This window comes from Drosophila sulfurigaster, chromosome 2R (assembly GCF_023558435.1).
Source record: "Drosophila sulfurigaster albostrigata strain 15112-1811.04 chromosome 2R, ASM2355843v2, whole genome shotgun sequence".
Lineage (NCBI taxonomy): Eukaryota > Metazoa > Arthropoda > Insecta > Diptera > Drosophilidae > Drosophila > Drosophila sulfurigaster.
Window position 1 is genome coordinate 17,357,321 of NC_084882.1, and position 14,683 is coordinate 17,372,003.

The window sequence follows — 14,683 nt, forward strand, 5'->3', positions numbered from 1 at the left end:
GGCCATAACTTTTGGGGCGAAATCAACAATCAACAAAAATAAGAATAAAAAAATAAAAACAACAAAACAAAAGACGCATATCCAAGGAAATAGGCAACCTATGAAGATGAAACTTTTATTTTGAATTTATTGCCGAATTTATTGGGCGACACTGCATAAATTTGAACTTGGCCAACATGAAGGAGTTTTCGCTTGCTTTTTTCTCCTCTTTTCTCCCTTTTTTTGGTTCTTTTGTTTGGTTCAGTTTTCATATATTCATATGCTACAAATTATATAGTAAAAGTAAAGAAGAAGAGGCAAGCAAAAAAAAAACACAAAAAAAACAAACAAAACAAAAACACCAGCGGCAACAATGTGCGGAATGATGCCAACAAATGTCAACACTGTGAGAATGAGATTGGGGAGTGGGCAGTGGAGAGTGGAGAAGGGCTGGATATACAAAAGTAGGGACAGGATGGGTAGCAAGTATGTGTGTGGAAAGGGAGCGGGAATTCGGGAAAAACTGTTGTTGGCAATAACAAAAGAAATTTACAGATATTACACAGCATGGCTCCATAATAATACCAATACAGAGACGCATCGCATATTCGCAAAAAAACAAAGGGGCAGTAAAACCATTTGAGTGTGCATGTGTGTGTGTGTGTGTGTGTATGAGGGCGTGAACAGCTCTTTTTACATTCATATTTCTCGCCTGCTTTCTGTTTGTTTTTGCAAGCGAACCAATTTAAAATTTGTTGCGAGTTTTGTCGAGTTACGTTGCATACTTTTTGGCGTTTCAGTTACACTGTAAGTGTATGTTTATATGTGGATATGTGTGTGTGTACTCTTACTCCCACACACACATACATATTCATATATCTATCTATGTATGTTTGATTTGCTTTTCTCGTGGTTCTTTTTACATAACTTGATAGGGGCTGCCAGACATAATACCAACCAATTTCCACCTGCTTCATATATGGGAGAAATAACACACTCACACACACCTACACACTCGGTTGCTGCTGGTGGTTGGACCATGATGTCAAGCCTTTGTACGCCCTCATAGTTTACAGTCATTGTCTGGCGCTGCATAATTGAAGTCAACAGTTTTACCTTTGTCCGTCTCCGTCTCCCTCTCCTACTGCTGAAAACCCAAGAGGTAGCGACATGTGTTTAAACTGTCAAAAAATAGCGTCAGGCAGACGAGCTGAGCAAAGGATACGAACGTAGACACGGCACACGGACACACTGTGACACATATTGTCATAAAATTATTCAATGGTTATTGTCAGCGTCATCAACTCACACAAATGCACACACACACGAACACCTACGCATCACATGGAGTTAAAAGTTTTTTGGTCCTTTTTTCGTATGTGTGTGTTGCTGTTGTATTTTTCATTCTCCTTCTCTTCAAGCCCTTTTTTGCAATTTTTTGAATAGCATTTCGTAAGCGTTGCAAAACAACGAAAAAAAAGAAAGGCAAAAAACATTAAATGGCAATTTGAGAAGGTTGCCTTATATTGGATTAAGGGACGAAGGGCACAAGCGGCCACATATGTGCTTAGACAATGAACGAAGAAAACCGTGTTAGCCAGGGCATGGGTGTAACCCCGAAAAAAACAAAAAATAGAAAATGGTGAAGAAACAAACTAGAAGCGAAACGTAATTACCAAGCAATGTCCATAGATATAGCCAAGGTCTTCACGGGATTTGCGCGCTCGTTTTGTTTAAATAACGTAGCTCATTCATTCAGGCAGAAGATAAAGTGCTACCAATTAACGCAAAATAAATAAAACTCAACTAATTGTTGGAAAAAAGAGAGCCACAAAACAAAAGAAATGAACGAGCAAGCATCAGTCTGAGCGAGCGGTTGGCACCCTAGGCAAACTCTTCAAACTGCAGGACACGACGCGAACAGTTGGGTGGAAGGAGGGACGTAGAGGCGAGTCGGGGCGAGTGGGGGCGACACAACGTCCACTTGGCCATTTGGCCACAACTGACGCGTCACGACGTCCGACGACAGTCAACATTTCTGCAATTGCCACAATGTTGTCTTCGTTTTCCTGCCAGTCGCTTGGCCCACTTCTATTTTGCTTCTTCCATTTGCCACCATTTTCTTTACAATTTTTACTGCTCGAGCATTTCGGCGTTCACATTTTATTTTTTTCCCTGCTGTTTTGTATTTTTTTTCTGGCTTTTGCTTTGCTCATTGTGCAAACTTGGCATTATTGTTTCCTAAGGCCACCGACAAGAAAACACAACACAGCCAGGCCAGGACAGGCCAAGCAAAGCCAAGGCAAAGCGAGGAAAGCTAAAGCAAGCCAAGCCAAGCTAAGAATAGAATAGAGCAAAGGATCTCGCTTCTGCTGTCGCAGCTTCGGTCTACAGCAATGCCTGCTTTACCTTATCGCTGCTGTTGTCCCCTTTTTGTTGACTATTCGTGCTCTATTGTTTGCGAATACGCAAAATTAAAACTAGCACCAACTGAGGCCCAAAATTTCAACCAACTGAAATATATACTTGCATACCCTGTGGACCTGCGTAAAAGGTAAAAAGGGTATAAATCGCGCTCTCGATGCATAAATATTGTAATAATAAAATGTTAGTATTTGTAGGGAAATGAATAATCGTTACTAGTAAGAGAAATTAAATTATTTAGATAATATAAGACGCAGTAGTAGATATCTTCATGTCGAGCACTCTTGACTCTTTTTAGAGCTTTATTTTTTTTTTTGTATTTTATTTTTTTAAACTGCAGAGTGCGTAAATTGTTGAACTGTGCGCCTTTTGTTTGCGTATTCGCGCACATATATTTAATTAAGCTAATTAGGGTACGTGCTCTGGGCCAAAAAGCGGCTTAAGCGAGGCTTTGAGAACGTAATTTATGCGCCGCATGGGTTGCTGCACTTCAACAATAATTAGAAATGGCTGCCTGGTCAACGCATGACACAGAGTCACAGTCGCGCTCGCTGTCGCTGTTCGTTCTTCGCCGTCGTTGTCTTAGCCGTAGTCATAAGGGTGGCGTGTGGCATGTGGCATGTGGACCGGGTGACTAGAGGGGCCAAAGACGCGTCGTGATAAGCATAAGAAATATGAGCACCGGATATAAATTGTGTCAGCGGCAAAATGATAAAAAACCACTTAAAGGCGCAAACAATACTGCTGGCAGGCAGCCGGCACAATGACAAACCGCTCGACTAACCGCAAGCGCAGCAAAAGCAAAAGCAAGAGGGCAACAACAAAAACAGTAACAGCAACACAAACAGCGACAATAACAATGATAGCAATAGCAGCAACAACAACAACAGCAACAGCAACGACGACAGCGACGGAAACAACAAAAGGACACAACTTGTGCTGTCTGTAAGGGTCTCTGTGTCTTTTGCTTTTGCCAAGTCATTTGCGGCACTCGGCGTCTGGTCTGCTTGACTCCAGCTCCAGGGGGTGGGAACCTGACATTTGGATTGCGAGTGTATTGTGGGGTTATAATGCTGTTGTTGCTTTTGCTGTTGCCGCTGCTGCTATTTGCTGTTTGTTGCCTTCACTCGGACGGACATTAACAAATACAATAAAAGCGCCAAAGATAGCACGTCAGGCTTTTTAATGCGCAAAATTGCAAACGTTGTCGGCCGAGCTGCGAAAATAATGCGAAACGGAAGAAATTAGTTGCGTGCAAATTTATGCTTGGCCTCTTGGCCCAGCCAACAACCAAACAGCTAACAGGAAAAGGGTCATTTGGTAGACGCGTGAAATTTCTGACCCCTCGCTGAAAACACTTTTAAGCATTTTATAACATTTTTTTTTTATTAGCCCAGCGATGCGACATACACAAGTGCGCAACGAACTCGAATACTATATGCGCTAAGAAAACATATACTCTGCTTGCCGCAGCCACAAAACGTTGAACGTAGAACGTTGAACGTTGAATTGAAAAATGTGCTGAAATTAGGGTGCTTCAAGCATAAGGTCGCCATCTTCACCATTCACCATTCGCCATCGTCGCAATCGCAATCGCAACTCGAGCAAGACACATTAAAATTTACGACCTTGACAGGGAGCTCTTCTCTGCTCTGCGCTTTGGGGCAACAACTTATCGCCAATACATAAACATATTTAAATATTTGCGTAGACTGCAAACAAACATTTCATTTAAGAATTCGTTTTTCCGTATTACGCTTCCTCATTGCAGCTTTGATGTCCGTGGGCGACCCTTCGAGAAGGCTCTCTACTGGTCAGATACAAAATCATTTGGGCCACGTGCGTACTTTGTGACCGGACAACAGCCAGCCAAATTATCTGTGGAAAATATACAGTTGGATGATGAGGGCGTAAGTAGATAGAGATGGCGTGCTCATAAAGTGCTCCTATACCATATATATATATAAAATAACTGAAATAACTGACGCCCCCTAATGCATTTTTGGTATTATTGTCAACAGGTTTACCGCTGTCGCGTCGACTTTCAGAACTCGCCGACGCGTAATCATAGAATTAATTTAACGGTTATTGGTAAGCCAGAAGCAAACTGCAAATGCAATATATATACAGGCATTAAAGGCAACCTCCATTTCTCTGTGTGCTGTTCTGTTCTGTTCTTTACTCTCCAGTTCCTCCACATCAAATACTCGTGTACGATGCCTCGGGCCGTGATGTTGCTGGAGCTGTGGGTCCATTGCTAGAGGGCGATAATATTGTGTTGACATGTGAAGTGCGTGGCGGTAAGTAAATCATGATAAACGACACAGACGCGACACACACACTCACTCACACACACATATACACACACTCAGTGACTCACTCACGCAGGCAGCTACTTAAATGTAGCACTCAGACAAAAGGCTATCAAGCAAGGATGACAAGCAATGGCACACGCAACTTTCTCACTCCACTCTGACCGCCAGTCTATTTAAAGAATTAAAGATGAGGCGCCCCAGATAGGCGCGCACATGCTGCTTCTGATGCTGATTCTGATGCTGATGCTGCTGTTGCTGTTGCTCCATGGCTCATGGTCCAGGCCGAGGCTAAAGCCTGAGAATCGCTAGGTATCTGCGAATGGAGCGGGCTGCGGGGAGTCTAAGTCGTCGTAAATAATAAAAATAAATGTATGTCAGAGTCTGCGGTGACACTGCCGACAAGGCGACTGCCCAGACAGCCAGCCAGCCAGCCAGGCGTTTACGTCTGCTGCGGCTGTTGAGGCTGATGCTGAGGCTGCGGCTACGGCTACGGTTGCGGCAACAACTGAGACTGAGGTGGAGGCTGCTGATGCTGCTGCTGTCATTGCCACTTTACTTTGAAAAATGCAACAATTTTCAGCGTCTGCCTTTTGTCGCATGGCGCCGTCCGGCCATAGCCTCAGTCACAACCTCAGTCACAACCACAGCCACAGCTTCACAGCTACCTATGACCTGTAGGCATATGCGGCATCGTAAATCTTTAAAAAGGTCCCCAAGGTGAAAAGCAAGCACAGCGCACAGCGACAGCGACAGCCACGGCGACTGCGTCCATTGCAAACTTTTCACACTGTTTGTTGGCAAGTGTGAAAAATTTGTACAAGTTGCTCGCTTGGTTGAGCTGCTTGCGGGCTGCAGCACATCGACTTGAAGCTGAAGCTCAAGCTCGTGCTCAAACTGAAACTGATGTTGGATGTTGAATGTTTGTGTTGGGGCTTGAGCTTTCCCGCTTGGCTGGTCTTGGTTCTGGTCTTGCTCCTGGTCCTGCAACTGCGACTGCCCTGACACGACCATTATAAATCATTAACTTTCTGACAACAATATTTTTGTTGAAAAAAGTAAACTCCCTCAGCGAAAGTTGGGTAAATTTTCGGGTGTTAGCCCTAATGATTGGAAGGGTGTTTTGTTCACGAAGCTTTAAACCATGATTCGATAAACATGCAATTTGCTGAAAAGTTGCAGCAGCTTAACGAAATTAATAGCATATCGTAGATAGTTCAAATGAATTTCAAAAGCTGTATTATACTATCAATTCGGCTTTAGTGATTAGCATTCATTTATAATCTTCACAAAGGTTTTAAAATTAATAGAAAATATCAAACAAAACATTTTCATTTCTTTGTTATGGAAATTATGCAATAAAAAATTAGCTAAATTTGAAGAGCTTAATAATTTGAATATAAGCTGTATTGATTGCTATTCTTTAATAATATGCAAAATGAATTTGCTATTTTTTGGGGCAACTGAATTAAATGACTATGATATTATAAATAGAACAGTACATATTGCGTATACGCATCTCATCTGCAGTGATTGGCATGCTTTAATGATTTGCAAAAAAGAAATTGCTATGCTTTAGTTCAGCTTCAAGAAATGAAAAGCATAAATAGCTCAGCTACACTTCAATGGGATGCTTCTTTGCTACAAAATTACGTATACGCATGGAGTATCAGCTTAGCTTTAGTGATTGGCATTCTTTAATGATTTACAAACAGTATTTTTTCAATGCTCTCTACCCACTTTTAAGAATTCTTACTTCTCTTTGGAGCGCACTCACAAAATAGTTGGCTGTTTGACTGTAACACGGTGCCATCAATGGCGCATTGAAGCATTGCTTCTCTCTGTGTGTGTGTGTATGTCTGTGTGCGGCGCATTGACTTTTGTTTACGTGCCTCACGCTGGGGTTGCATGCAAAGGATTTTCGCTTTTGGTTGCGACTTTGGTCTGTGACTCTTGCTACCTTTTGGTATTTGTTGCCTGATGTGGCTTGTTTTGGTTTGGTTGCTTTTGGCAATGCGTCACGTACTCAAACGCGGCAGCTGCTTTGATTAGCTGCATGTGTCGGAGCTAAGCGAGCCAAGCAAGCAAGCAAGCAGGCAACCTCCCACCCAGTGGGTGGCAAGCGCACGTCGACGACATTTGCTATTTTGACACCTGCTGAGCGACAGTCTGCTGGACTGAGTGAGTAACGTTAACAGCTTTAGCAGCAGCAGCAACAGCGGCATCTTTGAGCCCCTGCAATCGCAGTGATTTGTATGCAACATTTTGTAGCCAAGCTGACGTCTGGCAGTCGTCGTCCGCAATGCATATATTTCATTTCAGCTACTGCAAACTGACGGCGTTGACTTTCCCGCTGTGCGCTTAGTCAAATTAACTAATATTACCTTACGGAGCGCGCCACATGTCGCACGAAGGGAGATGAAGGGAGCCAGTTGCAGACCGAGTTCCTCGGGATCGCTGAGCTGAAAGAGAATGCAAATCTTGACGCTGAATTTTATGGCTGTGGCACTAATCATAGCCCGGCTGGGCGCACAATAAACGCCAAATGCCAAATTGCTTTATCAACTTTATTAACTTCGACTAATAGCAATTAATACCAGCAATAAAAAGCTAATCTAAGCGCGCCATAAAAACCCCGTTGTCGGTCCGTCGGCCCTTGGCCTCATCCATACTGTCCAAGGCAATTTTATGGCTTGGCCACATCTATGCATATTTTGGTATTTTGTTGGAGCATCCCATCCAACACTCTCCAACAGCAGTGCCATTGTCCAACTGTCCAATTGCCAACACTGGCAACAGCAGCAGCAGTAGAAGCTAGCAATTGTCGACAACCTTAAGTATGGCTTAGCAACGCGCTGTCTTCATTACTGAAGGGATGTACGAGTAACCGAGCGTGGCATGGGGCAAAGGATAAGAGACATGGGATATGGGATATGGGATACGGAATCCATTTGGGGGAGAAAGAGCGAAACAGAGGACAGGACATACGAGTATAATGCTGCCAGCTAAATGCCACAAGGCAACTGTTATTTGTCTATTATCCCTGCATACTTTTCGTACCGCACTTTCGCCATTTGTTGTTGTCGTGTGAATGTGCGAGTGTGTGTGTGTGTTTGTATGCCTTGGCTTATTGTCGCCAATGTCGTCGCTGCGTATCCTTTGCAATCAGCAAACATTTGGGCACTGAATTCCCCAAACTGGCGTCCAGAAAGCACCAGCACCAGAAGCAGCAACAGACTCAACTTAACTATCAGCTACTTGCTTCTCTCATTCCATTCCTGTCTTCACTTGCTCGCTGCTCGGCTGCTCAGCTGCTTGTTGCTATTGCTGCTCATTTCCGCCACATTCACTTGGCTGACTTAATGGCCAAAGCTGCACTAGCTGCGGCAACAATTTCACCCACACTCCCCGCACTTCTTCATTCCTTTAGCCAACTCTCGTTCTGGGGCACTTAAACGGATTAAAAATATTTTGTGCATTTGATATGTGAGCCAGAGGATGAAATGTTTTTGCTTTTACTTTCATTTGGCAAGCAAGCCAAACGTACGACGTGTCCAAAAGAGAGCAAGTAAGAAGCTTGCAGAATTTAGATTGCGAAATGATTACCAGCATTTTTGACCAGACAAATACAAAGTAAAAGAAATGAATGAAGAAAGCTAAAAATACTATAAACACTACTTGATGTAGTACTTTATAGAAATCTAATCATTAAATTGTGCATCATAATAATTTGTTAATAGATTTCCATAGCACACATAAGAAATGAGGATTAGCATATGGAAGAGACTCGAAGCAAAAAAAACAAATCGAATGTTTTTTCGCATTTCGTTTTGAATACCCCAAAAAAGTTGTTAGTTTGCATTTTCAGGCTTATTTAACATTCAGGCTTTTGCGTTTTGTCTATTCAAAGTTTCGGGGGGTTGATAGGGTCGGACCCTAGCCATCTGTTCGCTAGTCGCTTGCCGTTGGTCGCTGGTCGCCAACAACTTTGCTAGTTAAGCTGGCTAAGCCTTTTTTAAAAGCCTTGGGTACACACTGCTAAATGCGCATTATCATTAAAATGTGTAAAGTTCTTCTCGGCCATAAATTGTCGAGCTCGCTCGCTCTCTCGAAGAGCGTTTCGACTGTTTAATAACTTACTGCCGCTTAATAATGCATGGCCTCAAAAACTTTTGCCGCTGGCAACAAATACATAATTTACGCCAAAAAGAAAAAAAAATAAAATTGATATATTACATTAAAAAATCATAATTTATTGTAGATTTTAAGTTTCGAACGTAGTTAAGAATTGGTCCATTTGGTTCACTATGCCTTATAGGTCGCCCGGAGCCCACGGTCACATGGCTAAATGGCTCAAGGACATTGGAGGCGGGCAGTGGCGTTTCAATGGGACGTCATGTAACTGTCAATCGATTGGAAGTCCCACAAATAACGCGAGCGGCTCTCAACAATACCTATCGCTGTCAGGCGTCGAACACGAAACTTGTGGCGCCCGTGGAGCGCAGCATACGCATCGAAATGTTACGTGAGTATAAATTAAAGTGGTAACTGCAACTTACTAAACGTATTTAATATTTCCCTCTCACATGCAGTGAAACCCACATCAGTCAATTTGACCAACAAGTTGAAGGTATTCTCATCAAGCACACAATATAATCTCACCTGCATTGTGGCTGGCTCTGTGCCGGATACGGAAATAAGATGGACACAGAATAATCGACCTTTCAAACGTGGCATGGTAAGCTGATTCCAAACTCAATCAATGGAAGCTCCAACCGTAGCACACCAATTGCAATCCCCCCAAAAATCCAGCTACTACTTCAGGTGTCAAGCAACTGTCATATTTATGACTTTCCATTGACATTTTGATATCTTGCACTTGTACTTACCACCTCGGCAGACACAAACAAACGCCACACACACATGGCCAGTCTACTATAAGCAATCAGCGAGCACTTTTCTAATCGATTTCACTCTACTACTTCTTCTATATCTGACTCTCCTCCTTACAGCTGTCAACCATCCAAGGCAATGGACGAGTCATATCCACTTTGTCATTTCACCCGCAACCCGAAGACGATGGCACAATGCTCAAATGCGAGGGCTCAAATCCTCGATTACAAAACTCAGCCATCGAGGACTCGCTCATGCTGAATGTCATGTGTAAGTGGACTATACTTCTTCTTATCCTTCTTCTACTTTGACACACACACACACACACACACACACAAAAAATATGTGGGGCGTTGATATATTGCCAGGCAGATAGGAATCGCATTTTAATTTCCATAAATTGGACGAGCAATGCACAAATCAAAACTGCTTGCGCAAATAAGTCTAAATTATGTAACATTATTTGCGCAGTTGCTGCTCATATGTCAATATTTACATCCTTGACTTTTAGCCAGGCCATAAAAAATACAGACGGCAAATTTTTCGCCAGCGGCTTTTGCTTCGTTTATTTTCGCATGCCAACAAGAAACGCCATAAATTCTACTTTATATGATTATCAATTTAAAATCTACAATTCGTAAATATACAAAAAACACACACACACACACACAGCCCCTTCTCCTTTTGTTTTGCTGGGCATGGCAAAAAGGTCACAAGGTTCACCGGTTTAGCGAAGCAATAAAATATGGAAAATAAAATTTCTCTTACCAAAGTTTTTGTTCTTTTTTAGATTGAGCCGCTAGTTTGGCTGAACTCGTTCTTTTGTCACTTAGATTTGACTTTCGACTTATTCGCGAGACGAAAATAATCATAAATTTATTGAATTTTTAAGTCGCGCATGACACAAATCCAGACATACTTACTTATTTATATCTATGCATGCATGTCCGACTCGTAAATAATAAATAAGCAACTTTAAGTAATGTGAAATTGTGCAAAAACACAAATGTGGCGTGAAAATACAATTTAATAGTGTTGGAAATTGCAGTATACATTAAGTGTTGGATATTACATAGAAAAAGCTACAACTTTTAAATATCGACTAGTGATATATCGGATATATCAACTTTAAAGTTAATAAAGTCGGTCCCACGATCCCATAAAGAAATCGTATGTATAAAACTAAACTACAAAGGTGTTTAATTATTTATTTAGCTCGTCTGGTACTTTAATATAGTATTGCTATCTGCTTTAGTAAAAAGCATTTAAAATAATTAATTGCTGACTAGGCGATATCATAGAGCTCAGTAAATAATAGGATGCTGTACAGAAATGTAGTTGACGGAATACCTTTTGAAGCATATGCCCAAGGCAATCAAACTCTTTGATTTGAGCACCCAAGTTTTTAACACATTCGCCAACTACAAACTTATGCATGGCTTGACGCATATCTTATTTATTATGCCATCAGAATTTTATTCGCCCCCGCTCTATACTCGGTGCTACCTTCGATTAATAATCATTATGTTATAAAAATAAAATTGCACTAAACTTTTTATGTGATCCATCATCGGTTTGATGCCACACCAACGCGTACAGCGTACAGTGAAGCGCACCACGACGACGACAACGACAATTTTAATTTAAAAATTTTGTCATACTCATTGGTTAAAGGTCTCCCGTTCAGTTCAGGGTTAACCGGGCTTATAAAGCGGTTCAGCCGCCGCGCTGTTAACTTTTTACGGCTGTTCCTCGGTTCGCGTTCCTCGTTCGTCGCTCGACTAGCAAAACGGACGACATCGGTATCGCAGCGTGTCTCATACAATTTCCCATTTTATTATGCAATAATATTTTTCGATTTTATATTTTATATCACGGTCGACGCTATAAAAACCAAACGCACGGCTGCACGAAAGGCATTTTAATTTAAAGCGTGCAACGCGCGAAATATGTTTATTAAAAAATGCAATTAAACATGTGCATTAATTGTGAACAAATTTATATGTACATACAACTTTTCATCATCTTCCATTTTTACAGACCCGCCACAAGTCACCCTATCGCTGGGCTCCACACTCCGTCCCGATGACATCAAGGAGGGCGACGACGTTTACTTTGAGTGCCACATTAAGGCAAATCCCAAGGAGCATCGCATTACATGGTCCCACGATGTAAGTTTCCGTTTCGGTCATCCGCATGACAATGGCGAGCAATCTCTTAACCCCAAAAAACCAAAACATTCGCAGGGTTTGCCAGTCACTCAAAACGTCTCCTGGGGCATCATCATCTCCACTCGCTCCCTGGTGCTGCAGCGTGTGGGACGTGTCCATTCCGGTTATTATGCTTGCTCGGCGGCCAACGATCGCGGTGAGACGCAGAGTGCGTTGGTCAACTTAAGAATACGATGTAAGTGTGAACTTTATTAAAGATTTTTAGATAGTTTTTGCCAACTGATATAATACCAATTCCTATAAACCTAACATAAATTCCATATATATCGTTAGAAACAATTTGAAATTACCATAATTTGCATTGCAACTGCTTGTTTAAATAGCAACAACAATTTTTTGGGCACGACAAAAAAAAATAACACTTAATTATTAAATACAATGAAAATGTTGGCAAATGCCGAAATTGTCAAAAACAAAAATTATGCTGACAGTTGGTGTCAGTGGAGCGGAGCATTAAATATACATATGCGTAAATTTATGCACAAATAGACAAAAATTTTGAACAGTCAACCACTGCCCCAAGCCCCCCTCTGACCAACGCACTGTTCACATTGCGGTAGTTCACATCACAAAATCACAAAAACCTCCGACCGATGACAACTGGCTAGAACAACAACAGCAACAGCTACAAAAACATAAACTACAACAGCAACATCAACATGAACAACAAAAACAAAAACAGAAATATGTTCAAATGATACAAAATATTTGGGTAAAAATATCTAAAATAAGTATGAGAACAGCATACATATATCAACAATATTAACATACAAATAACGAAAACTGGCACAAAAAATTTAAATTTCCATAACGCAAAATATACGAGATTTTCTATTCAATTTCTTGTTAAAATAAATTTCAATTAAATAACTCAGCACTTTATGCTGCGAATAATACATAAAATGTTTATTAAAGTGGAAAATTTGAATGAACAGCAGATATGAAATTCAAAACAGTTTTGTAATATCAACGATAAAAACAATATTCTCTATCAGATTTAGTTTAGACTTATTTTCCTCTCCTAATAGGAATAAATGTTTCGACTATTTATTTATTAGATTTAGCTGAAACTTATTATTCATTTCTTAATGGCAATAAAAGTTTAGTCTATTTGTTAACTTGCTTAATTTTGTGTACAATATTTAGATAGCTATACATCAAACAGCTAACGACTGCTATCTCATTGGCCACAAAGGCATATCATAATTAACTGTTTTCAATTTGCTGTTCACACTCTTAAACAAATGCCCATACAATGTTCTCGTATATTATGCAATTATTCACAAGTACAACACACACACAAACATTCACGACAGTCGTTTAAACATATTACAAAAAAGCAATATAATTTTGTTGTCTGACAATGGGCGCATAAAATGATTTCAGGCTTTTGTGTACACACATATTGAAAATGTCTCAATTACCGTTATAGAGCATTTACTTCCGACTGTTTTTCTAAATAATTAATGATGCTTAAATACAAAATGAATGTGTAGACCGTTCGACCTCCGTCGAACACACAAACTAATATTCCTCTGAGTATGTGTGTGTGTGGGCTTGTGTGTAAGCATAAATAAGCATGCATATTCATATCCTCGTATGTGGAATCGACAAAACGAACTTCGACAGGCGCACAACTTAATGTGTCAGCTGGACAGAGCTGCCCTCTGAGTGAGGAGATGGTGCGCTGTGGGCGTGTTGGATAATAAAAATGAATGATATGCTTTTATTATTGAAACACATAGTCATTGTAAAACCATTTATAATTATGGACATAGCAGACGAACAGCGCAATAATAGGTCAGTTCAGTCTATTGATACCAACATAGAACATACATATAGTATATGTATTATATAGTACTTATTGCATATGTATAGTTTGTTCGACGAATGAAATTGCCACACAAGCACAAGCTTGTTGTTGTGGAAAATTCAATTTTTATTGTGCATATTTAATGTAGTCGCAAAAAAGGCATTTTATATGCAAATAAGTTTTCCTTCCCGTCGCTGCTAATAGCCAAGTAAAGGCTAGTTATTTAATTAATTGCACTTGGTAGTGGGAAAACGGACACATTTAGATGGCATTTATTGCATTTTGTTTAGTTTAACTAAAAATTTAATTATGCCTGATTTTATGCGGTTGACTGATTCAAATGAAATTGAATTGAATTAAATTCAATTGAACCGCAAAAAACCGTATGCACAACCCATAAACCATAACCCAAAACCCAAAGCCCACGTAAACAGAGCCAAAGCCAAACAACAATCCAAACGCTATTAACGCAAATTAGCAGCTAAAGGCAAATAAAACAGACAGAGAGACTGAGAGAGTGAGTGAGCCGAACCCAACAATAACAAAACCAAAAAGTGCTGCATCAGCTTGTTGCAAAAGTGAAATGAATAAAATCGAAGACATCAGCAAATGATTGGTCCCAGTTTGCATTGCATTGCGTTACCCTTTTCGATAATTGCGATAATTAAAAGCAAATACAATGTAAAGGATACGCCAACCAATCCACGAACTGTAGAGTCCCAGTCCAGACAATCTCTGTTTGCACGAGCTACGAGCACAAGCGTAACGTATACGCCACGTTTACATTTGCATACCAACGACCAAATATGTGGAATGAGCAAGGCATGGAAGCGAAAACGAGAGAGATAGACAGATAGCATGGTGTGGGGAGCTGGGAGCGGAGAGCGTAGGGAAAGGGGTACAAAGGGCAAGGGAATGATATTGTGTGCCATGACTATGATTGAGATAAATGGATTTATGACAGTTGGCGCTCGTATCTTGGCAGAAATTAATCAGAAAATGTTAAAAGTGACATTCTACGATTGTGAAAT

The 14,683-nt window shown here is 40.8% G+C and overlaps 1 protein-coding gene across 1 annotated transcript in view; it reads left to right on the forward strand.

Annotated features, from left to right (window-relative positions):
* Nucleotides 1-14,683, forward strand: part of LOC133837713 (uncharacterized) — an 82,504-nt gene that overhangs the window by 53,693 nt on the left and 14,128 nt on the right. The window contains 8 exon segments of the mRNA XM_062268572.1: nt 4,175-4,313; nt 4,425-4,494; nt 4,593-4,703; nt 9,034-9,240; nt 9,308-9,453; nt 9,728-9,878; nt 11,649-11,779; nt 11,855-12,014. Of these exon segments, the coding sequence (XP_062124556.1) occupies nt 4,175-4,313; nt 4,425-4,494; nt 4,593-4,703; nt 9,034-9,240; nt 9,308-9,453; nt 9,728-9,878; nt 11,649-11,779; nt 11,855-12,014 (1,115 nt within the window).